This window comes from Mya arenaria, chromosome 10 (assembly GCF_026914265.1).
Source record: "Mya arenaria isolate MELC-2E11 chromosome 10, ASM2691426v1".
Classification (NCBI taxonomy): domain Eukaryota; kingdom Metazoa; phylum Mollusca; class Bivalvia; order Myida; family Myidae; genus Mya; species Mya arenaria.
The window spans coordinates 46,831,721-46,845,326 of record NC_069131.1 but is presented as its reverse complement, the minus strand read 5'-3'; the positions used below and the strand labels follow the sequence as shown (position 1 = coordinate 46,845,326).

At 41.1% G+C, this 13,606-nt stretch overlaps 1 protein-coding gene across 3 annotated transcripts in view; it reads right to left on the bottom strand.

Moving 5' to 3' along the window:
- Positions 1–11,654, bottom strand: part of LOC128206444 (cobalamin binding intrinsic factor-like) — an 85,550-nt gene extending 73,896 nt beyond the window's left edge. For 2 of the 3 annotated variants that reach the window (XM_052908870.1, XM_052908871.1), the window contains exons 1-5: positions 11,518–11,654; positions 7,852–7,995; positions 7,500–7,624; positions 6,076–6,292; positions 5,639–5,763 (exon numbers count right to left, since the gene is read on the bottom strand). In XM_052908870.1, the coding sequence (XP_052764830.1) occupies positions 5,639–5,763; positions 6,076–6,292; positions 7,500–7,624; positions 7,852–7,995; positions 11,518–11,567 (661 nt within the window). In that variant the 5' untranslated portion in view covers positions 11,568–11,654. Of the gene's footprint in view, positions 1–3,508; positions 4,451–4,681; positions 4,810–5,041; positions 5,408–5,637; positions 5,764–6,075; positions 6,293–7,499; positions 7,625–7,851; positions 7,996–11,517 lie in introns of those variants that run through there. The other variant, XM_052908868.1, reaches the window with a different exon arrangement.
- Positions 11,655–13,606: the final 1,952 nt, after the last annotated feature.

Below are 13,606 nucleotides of genomic sequence, written 5' to 3'. Positions count from 1 at the left end.
AAATCATCACCAGGTGTCTCTAACATTGGGGAGTTCAACTACGTGATCCACTCAGAAATCATCACCAGGTGTCTCTAACATTGGGGCGTTCAACTACCTGATCCACTCAGAAATCAACACCAGGCGTCTCTAACATCGGGGAGTTCAACTACCTGATCCACTCAGAAATCATCACCAGGTGTCTCTAACATTGGGGCGTTCAACTACCTGATCCACTCAGAAATCATCACCAGGTGTCTCTAACATCGGGGAGTTCAACTACCTGATCCACTCAGAAATCATCACCAGGTGTCTCTAACATTGGGGCGTTCAACTACGTGATCCACTCAGAAATCATCACCAGGTGTCTCTAACATCGGGGAGTTCAACTACCTGATCCACTCAGAAATCATCACCAGGTGTCTCTAACATTGGGGCGTTCAACTACCTGATCCACTCAGAAATCAACACCAGGCGTCTCTAACATCGGGGAGTTCAACTACCTGATCCACTCAGAAATCATCACCAGGTGTCTCTAACATTGGGGCGTTCAACTACCTGATCCACCCAGAAATCATCACCAGGTGTCTCTAACATTGGGGAGTTCAACTACGTGATCCACTCAGAAATCATCACCAGGTGTCTCTAACATTGGGGCGTTCAACTACCTGATCCACTCAGAAATCAACACCAGGCGTCTCTAACATCGGGGCGTTCAACTACGTGATCCACTCAGAAATCAACACCAGGTGTCTCTAACATTGGGGCGTTCAACTACCTGATCCACTCAGAAATCATCACCAGGCGTCTCTAACATCGGGGAGTTCAACTACCTGATCCACTCAGAAATCATCACCAGGTGTCTCTAACATCGGGGAGTTCAACTACCTGATCCACCCAGAAATCATCACCAGGTGTCTCTAACATTGGGGAGTTCAACTACCTGATCCACTCAGAAATCATCACCAGGTGTCTCTAACATTGGGGAGTTCAACTACCTGATCCACCCAGAAATCATCACCAGGTGTCTCTAACATTGGGGAGTTCAACTACCTGATCCACTCAGAAATCATCACCAGGTGTCTCTAACATCGGGGAGTTCAACTACCTGATCCACCCAGAAATCAACACCAGGTGTCTCTAACATTGGGGAGTTCAACTACCTGATCCACTCAGAAATCAACACCAGGTGTCTCTAACATTGGGGCGTTCAACTACCTGATCCACTAAGAAATCATCACCAGGTGTCTCTAACATTGGGGAGTTCAACTACCTGATCCACTCAGAAATCAACACCAGGCGTCTCTAACATTGGGGAGTTCAACTACCTGATCCACTCAGAAATCATCACCAGGTGTCTCTAACATTGGGGAGTTCAACTACCTGATCCACTCAGAAATCATCACCAGGTGTCTCTAACATTGGGGAGTTCAACTACGTGATCCACTCAGAAATCAACACCAGGTGTCTCTAACATTGGGGAGTTCAACTACGTGATCCACTCAGAAATCAACACCAGGTGTCTCTAACATTGGGGCGTTCAACTACGTGATCCACTCAGAAATCAACACTAGGCGTCTCTAACATTGGGGCGTTCAACTACGTGATCCACTCAGAAATCAACACCAGGTGTCTCTAACATTGGGGCGTTCAACTACCTGATCCACTCAGAAATCATCACCAGGTGTCTCTAACACCGGGGAGTTCAACTACCTGATCCACTCAGAAATCATCACCAGGTGTCTCTAACATTGGAGAGTTCAACTGCCTGATCCACTCAGAAATCATCACCAGGCGTCTCTAACATCGGGGAGTTCAACTACCTGATCCACTCAGAAATCATCACCAGGTGTCTCTAACATTGGGGAGTTCAACTACGTGATCCACTCAGAAATCAACACTAGGCGTCTCTAACATTGGGGAGTTCAACTACGTGATCCACTCAGAAATCAACACTAGGCGTCTCTAACATTGGGGCGTTCAACTACCTGATCCACTCAGAAATCAACACTAGGCGTCTCTAACATTGGGGCGTTCAACTACCTGATCCACCCAGAAATCAACACCAGGTGTCTCTAACATTGGGGAGTTCAACTACCTGATCCACTCAGAAATCATCACCAGGTGTCTCTAACATTGGGGAGTTCAACTACCTGATCCACTCAGAAATCATCACCAGGTGTCTCTAACATTGGGGAGTTCAACTACGTGATCCACTCAGAAATCAACACTAGGCGTCTCTAACATTGGGGCGTTCAACTACCTGATCCACTCAGAAATCAACACTAGGCGTCTCTAACATTGGGGCGTTCAACTACGTGATCCACTCAGAAATCATCACCAGGTGTCTCTAACATTGGGGCGTTCAACTACCTGATCCACCCAGAAATCAACACCAGGTGTCTCTAACATTGGGGAGTTCAACTACCTGATCCACTCAGAAATCATCACCAGGTGTCTCTAACATTGGGGCGTTCAACTACCTGATCCACTCAGAAATCAACACCAGGTGTCTCTAACATTGGGGCGTTGAACTACCTGATCCACTCAGAAATCATCACCAGGTGTCTCTAACATTGGGGCGTTCAACTACCTGATCCACTCAGAAATCAACACCAGGTGTCTCTAACATTGGGGAGTTCAACTACGTGATCCACTCAGAAATCATCACCAGGCGTCTCTAACACCGGGGAGTTCAACTGCCTGATCCACTCAGAAATCATCACCAGGCGTCTCTAACATTGGGGCGTTCAACTACCTGATCCACTCAGAAATCAACACCAGGTGTCTCTAACATTGGGGAGTTCAACTACGTGATCCACTCAGAAATCATCACCAGGCGTCTCTAACATTGGGGCGTTCAACTACGTGATCCACTCAGAAATCATCACCAGGCGTCTCTAACATTGGGGAGTTCAACTACATGATCCACTCAGAAATCATCACCAGGTGTCTCTAACATCGGGGAGTTCAACTACGTGATCCACTCAGAAATCAACACCAGGTGTCTCTAACATTGGGGCGTTCAACTACCTGATCCACTCAGAAATCATCACCAGGCGTCTCTAACATTGGGGCGTTCAACTACGTGATCCACTCAGAAATCATCACCAGGCGTCTCTAACATTGGGGCGTTCAACTACCTGATCCACTCAGAAATCAACACCAGGCGTCTCTAACATCGGGGAGTTCAACTACCTGATCCACTCAGAAATCAACACCAGGTGTCTCTAACATTGGGGCGTTCAACTACGTGATCCACTCAGAAATCATCACCAGGTGTCTCTAACATTGGGGCGTTCAACTACCTGATCCACTCAGAAATCAACACCAGGTGTCTCTAACATCGGGGAGTTCAACTACCTGATCCACTCAGAAATCATCACCAGGTGTCTCTAACATTGGGGCGTTCAACTACGTGATCCACATCTCGTATAGGTACAACAGAGACAATTCTCCCAAATAAGGAATGGATGAGTGAGGATCAGTGAAGAGATACCGTGAAGTGATTACAATACATTATAAGCTATCAAATACAAAATGTTTTATCTTACAGAATACGATGACGTACTCACTATATGTTTTGAAAATGGAACTTCAAAAAACAAGGCAAAATATTTATAGGTAGGACTGGTAAAAGTGATGTTGTTTGTGCTGTGTGATGCCGTATTTTGGAAGCAACGAATCGTGTGTAGTGACTATCACATATTTTAACACCCTCGATGGTATTTCATCATCATCAGCAGCAGCAGCAGCGGCAGCAGCAGCAGTAGAAGTAGTGGTAGTAGCAGCATGATGATGATGATGATGATGATGATGTCTTCGAAACTACCGGAATACGATGCATTCCACGATCCCGAACTTGTCATTTGTACGACTCCAGTGTATCCTGTCGCTACCAAAATACAAATACGGCGTAACAGGGCTGCAGAAACAATGTATAATTAAAAACTAAAAATATTGGATCACAATGATTAATCATTTAGTTAATTACATGGCATTTAGACAAACAAAGTGTTGTGCATCTAGCGATAGCATTTGTGTTATGAAATAGTACTTCTGACTAAGATATAAACTTCAATGTCTCTTAAATTTTGCTGGAGTTATGTAACTTATAAAGGCTCTCGTATATAAAATGGCTTCATCTTTCTCTCCTTTCAAATGGTTTTGTTTTACTGAATCAATGTCCTCAAGCATGAAATTGTCTGACCCGAAATATGTCATCGCACAGTATCAATCAGTCCTTATAAGTTCTATCTCAGTCTGGCAGACAAGCCCGCCATGGTCGCCAATAAAAGGGTAACAAACGAAGGTTGCTTTGTCAATGGCTGGCCGCCTATGGGAACGTTGCACGAGCAGTTGCAAGTATTTGGAGGCTGAGAGGTTTTGTTATGGTTTGGTAAATAGTCGTTTCCGTGTACAAATCGAAAGGTGATATCATCACCAGGAGTGGGAATGTAACTGCTTACACCTAAGAAAGGAAAATACATGTATAGCTTTATGAGGAGTATTCTAATAACATCACGATGGAATACTAAAATTACCGATTATTTTGTTTGGTGCATATTTATCACAGTATATTGTATAATTAAAAAAAATGAATGAAGAAGATGTTAACAAATATTGTCAAGAGAACTCCAAACGACTATGGTATTTAAAAGAAATATATTGTCAGTGTACTGTTTTTCTCATTTTATCTCACCTAAGGCGACTGGGCCCGTCTCGTTCAGAATGAGCCAGAAAGTTTCATTCTCGTACCAATTTCCAAAAACATCATTGATGGCATCGACGAAATATCCACTGAACGATTGCAAGAATGAGACTGTGAATCTGGAATCGAGAGGTCAACAAACAGTCAAACCCTGCTTGGTAAAAAGTGTGAACGTATTGGACTTAAGTATTGAAAAATGTAAGTTAAACAATCTATTGTGAGTTTTTCAAAAACGTTTAAATACATCGCAATGCCAAGGCTTAGGTATAATTTACCAGATATTGTATGTTACAATCTGACAATTTTATATAATGCATGTACAAATAATAAAAGTATCCGAGATACACATACTTTCTGAATTTCTTCTGGTATTTGTCGCATGCCTTCTCCATGTAGTAAATCAGCGGCTGTTTGTCTTCAATCCTCAGGTGGACGGAATGTGAGAAGTAGGGTTTCACCATCATATTGAGTACTGTGTACCGAAACTTCGGGCCTGTAACAGATGTTGTAGTCGTGGTCGTTGCTGGTGTGCTTGTCGTAGTAATGACCGACGCACTGGATCTCGTGAGGGTAGCACCAGAGCTTATATAGGTAGGAGCCGAGCTCATATTGGTAGGCGCTTCCGTCGGTGCGTCGTGCTCAGTACTTTGCTGTTCCTCATAAACGGTAAGGTTGAATATGATTTCATCGCCTGCTCTTGGCACATATGAACTTACAAATAAATGATCTTAAGAACTTTTTTCAAAGTGTCGCTTTGGGTATCAAATATTCAAACATTTGTTATAAAACAGTCTAAGGGTAAAACGGCCTCCACTAGATATTAATAATTTGGCTTTTTTAAACATGCATAATGTTTATGAGGTAAATATGAATCTTATTCTGATGACAGGTTAATGTAATCTTGAATGATGTCACATCTTCCAAGCACTTCAAAAAGAGTTATCTTACCGACGGAAAGTGGTTGACTGAAGTTCAATATTCTCCAGTATGACTTGTCAGCATCCCAGTCGGCGGCCACGCCGTTTATTGCGTCAATGAAGTAGCCGAATGACGGAAAGTACGTAGCCGAATAGCTGCAAAGGAAATGATAAATAACGCCATGAAATAGGATAACACATACATGTACAGAGGACCCGCATAGACTAGTGGTAAATGACGCCATGTCACATGATAACACATGCATACATGTACAGAGGACCCGCATAGACGAGCGGTAAAAATGATTATATAATTATCAATATTTTTTTATAAATTTCAAACAAATATCATTAATAATTTTGCAAAGTCTACTCACAGTATTTTCGAACTGACAGCCGTTATATATGCTATGCAAACGTAGTTATACTAAAACGAAAACCTGAGATTTAGTAACCACTAATTCTTACGTTGTAAATATGTCCGGATATTTCTGACACGCAGTACTCATGTAATACACAAGTGGTTTATCGTCAATGATAAACAGGTCTACTGTGTGGGTAAAGTATGGGGCCTTGATGCCGTTGTTGACGGTATAGGTAAACGTTTGGTGGGACGGAAATGGCTCGAACACGGTCAAGTTGAAAAGTATTCTCTCCCCATTTGACGGTACGTAACTGCTCACACCTATTGACTCCATTGAACATGTAACTTTTGTTTAATACTTTTGAAAAATTAAGTACAGTTTTTAATGCTTTTTACATAAAAACGACTATAAAAAATCATTTGAGTAAAAACTTATTTATTGTTAGTCTTAACAAGCACTAACAGCATGTCAAACAGTATTGAAGCCATAATATGTTGTTATGTGTTGAAAATGCTCCAACGTGTCTTCCGTTATAGTGCCAATGAGTGGAATATGGATGTAAACAGTGAGTATGATTAATTATTTTTCAATTTTAGAGGTTTATACGAGTAAATGAAACAAGGCGAATGTAGTTCCACATAGGATTGGCTATGATTTGTTCTAAATGTAAAAGTTCTGAATAAAATTCAAAATCTGATCGTCTAGGACTTGCATAACTTGTGAACTAAGTGTATTCAGTTTTGCCTAGTCTTGCAAAATGACTAATTATTAGTAAGGGAAGTAACTGTATGCAATAACCAGTAGTATTAGATACCACTAGTCAAAAATTATACTTGTCCTAGTACTTACGTTATGTTCATCCTCAACATGGTATATATTTTTATTCTTATCAACCATCGAGTAAGCCTTAAAAAACGCGAAGCAGTGTGATAGTTCGTCATACTTTAAAAAGATCAAAAATGATATTACATGTATTTCAGTTAATTGTTAATGTTCATGTTATGAAATTACTACAGTTTTTTCACAATTCGATTCCTTCTAAATTACTATTCATGAGCACCACAACCTATTCATTGACACCACAACGTGCAGAAAATCGAGCATAGTACATTAAGTATAACAAATAAAGTTCTAAAATTTGTAACGAGGCAACCTTTTATTTATAAAAAAGAAACACACATGTAAAGAAAATGCTTAATCCTAAAGTACGAAAACTATTCTCACGAAAATCCTGATTTTAACGTTTTCAACACTAACCTCTAGCAAGTTATGCAAGTGTTAGACGATCAGATTTTAAGTTTTATTCAGAACTTTTACATTTAGAACAACTCCTAGCCAATCCTATGTGGAACTACTTTCTCCATTTTTTCATTTACTCGTATACACTTCTAAAAATGAAAAATAATAAACCATACCTGTTTATCTGTTTACACCATATTCCACTCATTGGATGACGCGTTGGTGCATTTTCAACACATACAAAATGTTATGGTTCCAATGATTGCCCGCCATGAAATTACGACTCACCGAGTGGCAAGGGTCCCGAGTCATTCCTGATCTGCCAGTAGGTCTTGTCCCGCTGCCAGTCGCCCGTCTGTCCATTAATGGACTCGATGGAGTAGCCAAGCCCCGGGAAATACTTGGCAACATAACTGACACAACGATAAATGAAGTGAACATGCATATTTATTTGTGTTATACGTCATATCACATCAAATGTCTTACTGTGTATAAACCGCATCTCGTATATATGTGACTTAAAGCCAGCCTGCCTGTGTTGACATATAAACAGTATATTTGTATTAATTAATTCACAGATGAGAGCGCAACCTTTATTTTAAAATCAATGTGTAAAACTGGAACAAAACTGTAAACGCACTTGGTGAACGTGTCTGGATATATGTCACACGCCTTGTTCATGTAGTAGACGAGAGTGTTGTTGCCCACGAGGTCCATGTCCTGTTCGTAGTTGAACGTAGGGGCGTACACACCATTCCGCACTGCGTACCGGAACTGACCCGAGCTGAACGAAAATGGATGCTTATCAAGTTTCAAAATTGTTTAAATCATAATATCAAATCATAATATATTTAAAATAGCAGTAATGAGCAACCAAAGCAGTTTTAAATAATTTAAAAACTAAAAAGGTTCAACAGTCATCAAAAATTTAAAATATTGTGAACTGCTCGGTGAAATGGCAAGCCTATTTTGACATCGGATACCTTAAAGGCTGTCTATTTTGTGATATAAAAAGAGGTACTTAATTTAACGCTATAATGCATTTTACATTATGCAAATTGATAAAGCTAAACATACGTGGCACTGAGGTGAGATGTGTATGTTTTTATTTATCTCGTGCGCACGACTTACTTAGTCGAGCGGGCGAGATACTCGGTCGAGCGGACAAGATTCTAGGTCAAGTGCAGGACATACTAAGTCAAGCGGACGAGATACTCGGTCGAGCGGACAAGATTCTAGGTCAAGTGCAGGACATACTAAGTCAAGCGGACCAGATACTTAGTCCATCGGACGAGATACTCGGTCGAGCGGACAAGATTCTAGGTCAAGTGCAGGACATACTAAGTCAAGCGGACGAGATACTTAGTCGTGCGCACGAGAGACTAGGTCAACTCTCGAGATACTAAGTCAAGCGGACGAGATACTCGGTCGAGCGGACAAGACTCTAGGTCAAGTGCAGGACATACTAAGTCAAGCGGACGAGATACTTAGTCGTGCGCACGAGAGACTAGGTCAACCGCACGAGATACTAAGTCGAGCGGACGAGATACTCGGTCGAGCGGACAAGATTCTAGGTCAAGTGCAGGACATACTAAGTCAAGCGGACCAGATACTTAGTCCATCGGACGAGATACTCGGTCGAGCGGACAAGATTCTAGGTCAAGTGCAGGACATACTAAGTCAAGCGGACGAGATACTTAGTCGTGCGCAGGAGAGACTAGGTCAACCGCACGAGATACTAAGTCAAGCGGACGAGATACTCGGTCGAGCGGACAAGATTCTGGGTCAGGTGCAGGACATACTAAGTCAAGCGGACGAGATACTTAGTCGTGCGCACGAGAGACTAGGTCAACCGCACGAGATACTAAGTCAAGCGGACGAGATACTAAGTCGAGCGGACGAGATACTCGGTCGAGCGGACGAGAGTCTAGGTCAAGTGCACGACATACTAAGTCGAGCGGACGAGATACTTAGTCGTGCGCACGAGAGACTATTTCAACCGCACGAGATACTAAGTCAAACGGACGAGATACTAAGTCGTGCGCACGAGATACTAGGTCAAGTGCACGACATACTAAGTCAAGCGGACGAGATTCTAGGTCAAGTGCACGACATACTAAGTGAAGCGGACGAGATACTTAGTCGTGCGCACGATAGACTAGGTCAACCGCATGACATACTAAGTCGAGCGGACGAGATACTTAGTCGTGCGCACGAGAGACTAGGTCAACCGCACGACATACTAAGTGAAGCGGACGAGATACTTAGTCGTGCGCACGAGAGACTAGGTCAACCGCACGAGATACTAAGTCAAGCGGACGAGATACTTAGTCGTGCGCACGAGAGACTAGGTCAACTCTCGAGATACTAAGTCAAGCGGACGAGATACTCGGTCGAGCGGACAAGACTCTAGGTCAAGTGCAGGACATACTAAGTCAAGCGGACGAGATACTAAGTCGTGCGCATGAGATACTAGGTCAAACGCACGAGAAACTGAGTCAAGCGGACGAGATACTAAGTCGTGCGCACGAGATATTAGGTCAAGTGCACGAGATACTAAGTCGTGCTTACGAGATATTAGGTCAAGTGCACGAGATACTAAGTCGTGCGCACGAGATAATAGGTCAAGTGCACGAGATACTAAGTCTAAGTCGAGCACACGAGATACTTAGTCGAGCCCACGAGATACTTAGTCGTGCGCACGAGATACTAAGTCGTGCGCACGAGAAACTACGTTCGTGCGCACTAGTTACTAATTCGTGCACACGAGATCATTCAGTCGTGCGCACGACATAATTACCCAATCAGAATACACTTTACATACATGAAACGATTTTATTCTATTATATTTTAATGCAGGGTTAACGTATGAAGAAATTCGGTTTCGTTTAGGCGATCAGCATGACATACTCATATTACTTATAAATTTATATAGAGTCTTACGCGGATGAATATTGCGACGAAGAATCTATAGTGACCCTCTGTACTGTGGTTGACTTTATTAGCAACGCACCTGAACAAGACTTAGTAACTGGTTCACGCGACTTAGTATCTTGTGAGCACGATTTAGTAGGCCATGCGCATGACTTAGTATGTTTTGCGCACGAGATAAAACATACACATATCATCTCCGTGCCACCGTATAAACATACATGTAATTTTAGAATACTTTTGAGCCAGAATCCTGCCGGGAATATGTGTTTTGAGAAAAAAATATTTAAGAAATTCTGCTTAGTACATAATATGACTTATCAAAATATTACTCAGATTTGACAGATTTGATTTTAAGTTTAACGTACCAAGAAGTCTTCACTTTCCACCATATTTATATAAATGGCAACATTTCAGATAGGGCAGTTATTAAGTGCTGTTAATCGATCAAATACATGTGCTTTTAATGGATTAATTGAATGATTTTGTTATAAATATTATAATATATTAATATTATTGTCGTCACCCTGTTTCAAACGTCATCATACAAACATTCCTAAAATTGTAACGTCGCAAATGACATATATGTAATTGAAGGGGGACAAGTTTAAACCACACAAACGTTACGCTAAATAAACGTAGTCATGGACGCGTGCATGCAAATGACTTTTGCCCAAGCACATTGTGAAAGGGCGAGTCATCTACTCATTTCGAAAGAAAATGTGATTGCGATCGATGTAATCATACAGAATAAGAACGCTTTAATTTTCCAAACACTAGTGGTTCACGTGATCTTCACGCATTTACCTGGAGGAGAACGAGATTGAAGGAAACTGACGACTTTAAGACCAAGTGGGGCTAGGTAACGTTAGGTCCTCGAGGGAGGCTAGGTAACGTTAGGTCCTCGAGGGAGGCTAGGTAACGTTAGGTCCTCGAGGGAGGCTAGGTTATGTTAGGTCCTCGAGGGAGGCTAGGTAACGTTAGGTCCTCGAGGGAGGCTAGGTAACGTTAGGTCCTCGAGGGAGGCTAGGTAACGTTAGGTCCTCGAGGATTGCTCATCCATGATGACATTGAATGAGTTTTGTAGTATAACACGCATGTACATATATTTAATCATCAACACATTTATACACAATCCCAAGCATACCGTGTGCTCCGTCTCAGCAGTTGCTTTATCAATCATCAATCATCAAGATATTTCATGCATTTGTTTTTGCTTATTTTCCTTCTATTTTCTATCTCTAAAATGATACATCGATTCCAATGGAAATTGTAAGAAAACGTCATTTTTTAAAACTTATTTAGAAAGTCCGCGTTTTTTTATTCGCGACATCATTACTCCTTCTTATATTTTGCTTATAAATATACTAGATACCAGTATGTCAGCTGGAACAAGGCAGACGCGTACATCCAAATCACAATCATTTTGTATCGCTTCTGATAAAACACGTTAAAAGTATGCAAAACATTCACTTATTTCGCAATTGCGCAAGTTTATAAAAGGCCGTGAAACCAATCCTTTATAAAGCAATAGCGATCATCCAGCAGGTAAACACATCAAATTAACCAATAGCTTTTAGAGGTTAATGCGAATATTTATTCTTCCTGATTGCGAATATTTTTATTTTTTCTGTTAAGACAGCAAAAAATCGCATTCAGTTCATTAAAGATACTGGTTTGTTTAATTATCTATATACAGAATCAATCAATCGGTCAGACTCAGCAAATATGAAACCAGAAAAGGAAGTCATTAATTTTAAGTTTAACATTTTACGGATAAATGTACAACATTTCACTGAACATTCAAACTCCCATGGCCACAGCCTTGATAGTGTTTTTTTTCTCTAATGCCAAATGACATAATTCAAAATAATAGGCAGAATAGGCAGAAGCTTTTTTAGTAGACAAAATGGATGCATTTTCTTTGTACAACTATTCAGAATGGTATGAATTTCAAAATGTTATACAGAAAAATATGTTTGCAAATTACAATAAATATGTTATTTTATGTCTTCTGATCGTTGTTGTTTATACCGGATATATTGATATATCTTGCATTTTAATTGCAAGTATTATTATAATTATATCCAGTCTAAAAAATGTTTTGCTTAAAATGTATGATAAATGTTGACGTTATCGCCTTCGACGTCGTGTGTTTTCCGGATTTTGTAAGTTGACGTTTTCGCCTCGACGTCGTGTGTTTTCCGGATTTTGAATGTTAACGTTATCGCCTTCGACGTCGTGTGATTTCCGGATTTTGTATGTTGACGTTATCGCCGTCGACGTCGTGTGTTTTCCGGATGTATGTTGATGTTATCGCCTCGACGCCGTGTGTTTTCCGGATTTTGAATGTGAACGTTATCGCCTTCGACGTCATGTGATTTCCTGCTTTTGTATGTTGACGTTATCGCCGTCGACGTAGTGTGTTTTCCGGATTTTGAATGTTAACGTTATCGCCTTCGACGTCGTGTGATTTCCTAGTTTTGGATGTTGACATTATCGCGGTCGACGTCATGCAATTTTCTGGTTTTGAATGTTGACGTTATCGCCGTCGACGTCCTGGGTTTTCCTAGTTTTGAATGTTGACGTTATAACTGAGACGTTATGTGATTTCCTGGTTTTTAATATTGACGTTATCGGTGGCGTCGTGTGATTTCCTGGTTTTGAATGTTGACGTTATCACCGTCGAAGTCCTGGTTTTTCCTAGTTTTGAAAGTTGACGTTATCGCTGTCGATGTCGTGTGATTTCCTGGTTTTGAATGTTGACGTTATTGTCGTCGACGTCATGTGATTTCCCAGTTTTGAATGTTGACGTTATTGCCGCCGACGTCGTGTGATTTCCTTGTTTTGAAAATTGTCGTTACACCATCGACGTCGTGTGTTTTCCTGGTTTTGAATGTTGACGTTATCACTGTCGAAGTCGTAATAATATCTGTCATGAGTTTCCGTTCCGGAAAGAAAAATCCGACTCGAGGGCACCTGCGTTGCCAGGTAGCTAGGCTTGTCAAGTTACCGGCTTCGCAGCGTGCCCGAGGGATGATTTTTTCTCTCCGGAATGGGAACACCTAATTGTTATTTTTTTCTAGCATACTTTAAATAACATATTTTGTAAAAAATGCATAGAAAAGCGCATTTTTGTACATTCCACCAAACAGCGCGCGAGAAAGTGTTTATTGACGTCATTCACTGCATACGTCAAGAAGTTCCTTCGATATGACGTCTTTTAAGGGTTATTTTGTTTTGTTTTGAAAAGTTGTTTTGAAAAGTTTGTAAAAATGTTTGCAAAGTTGATGTTAATGGAACTCATCTATTGAAATTTCATAATTATAGTTACATAGAGTATATAATAAAAGAACTAGAAAGTATTGCGACACATCGCGTGACCCATAGCGGGGGGGGGTGCCAGCACGGCTGAATTCACCGGAAGTGCCTATCTGGTGCTAGAATGTGATTTCCTGGTTTTG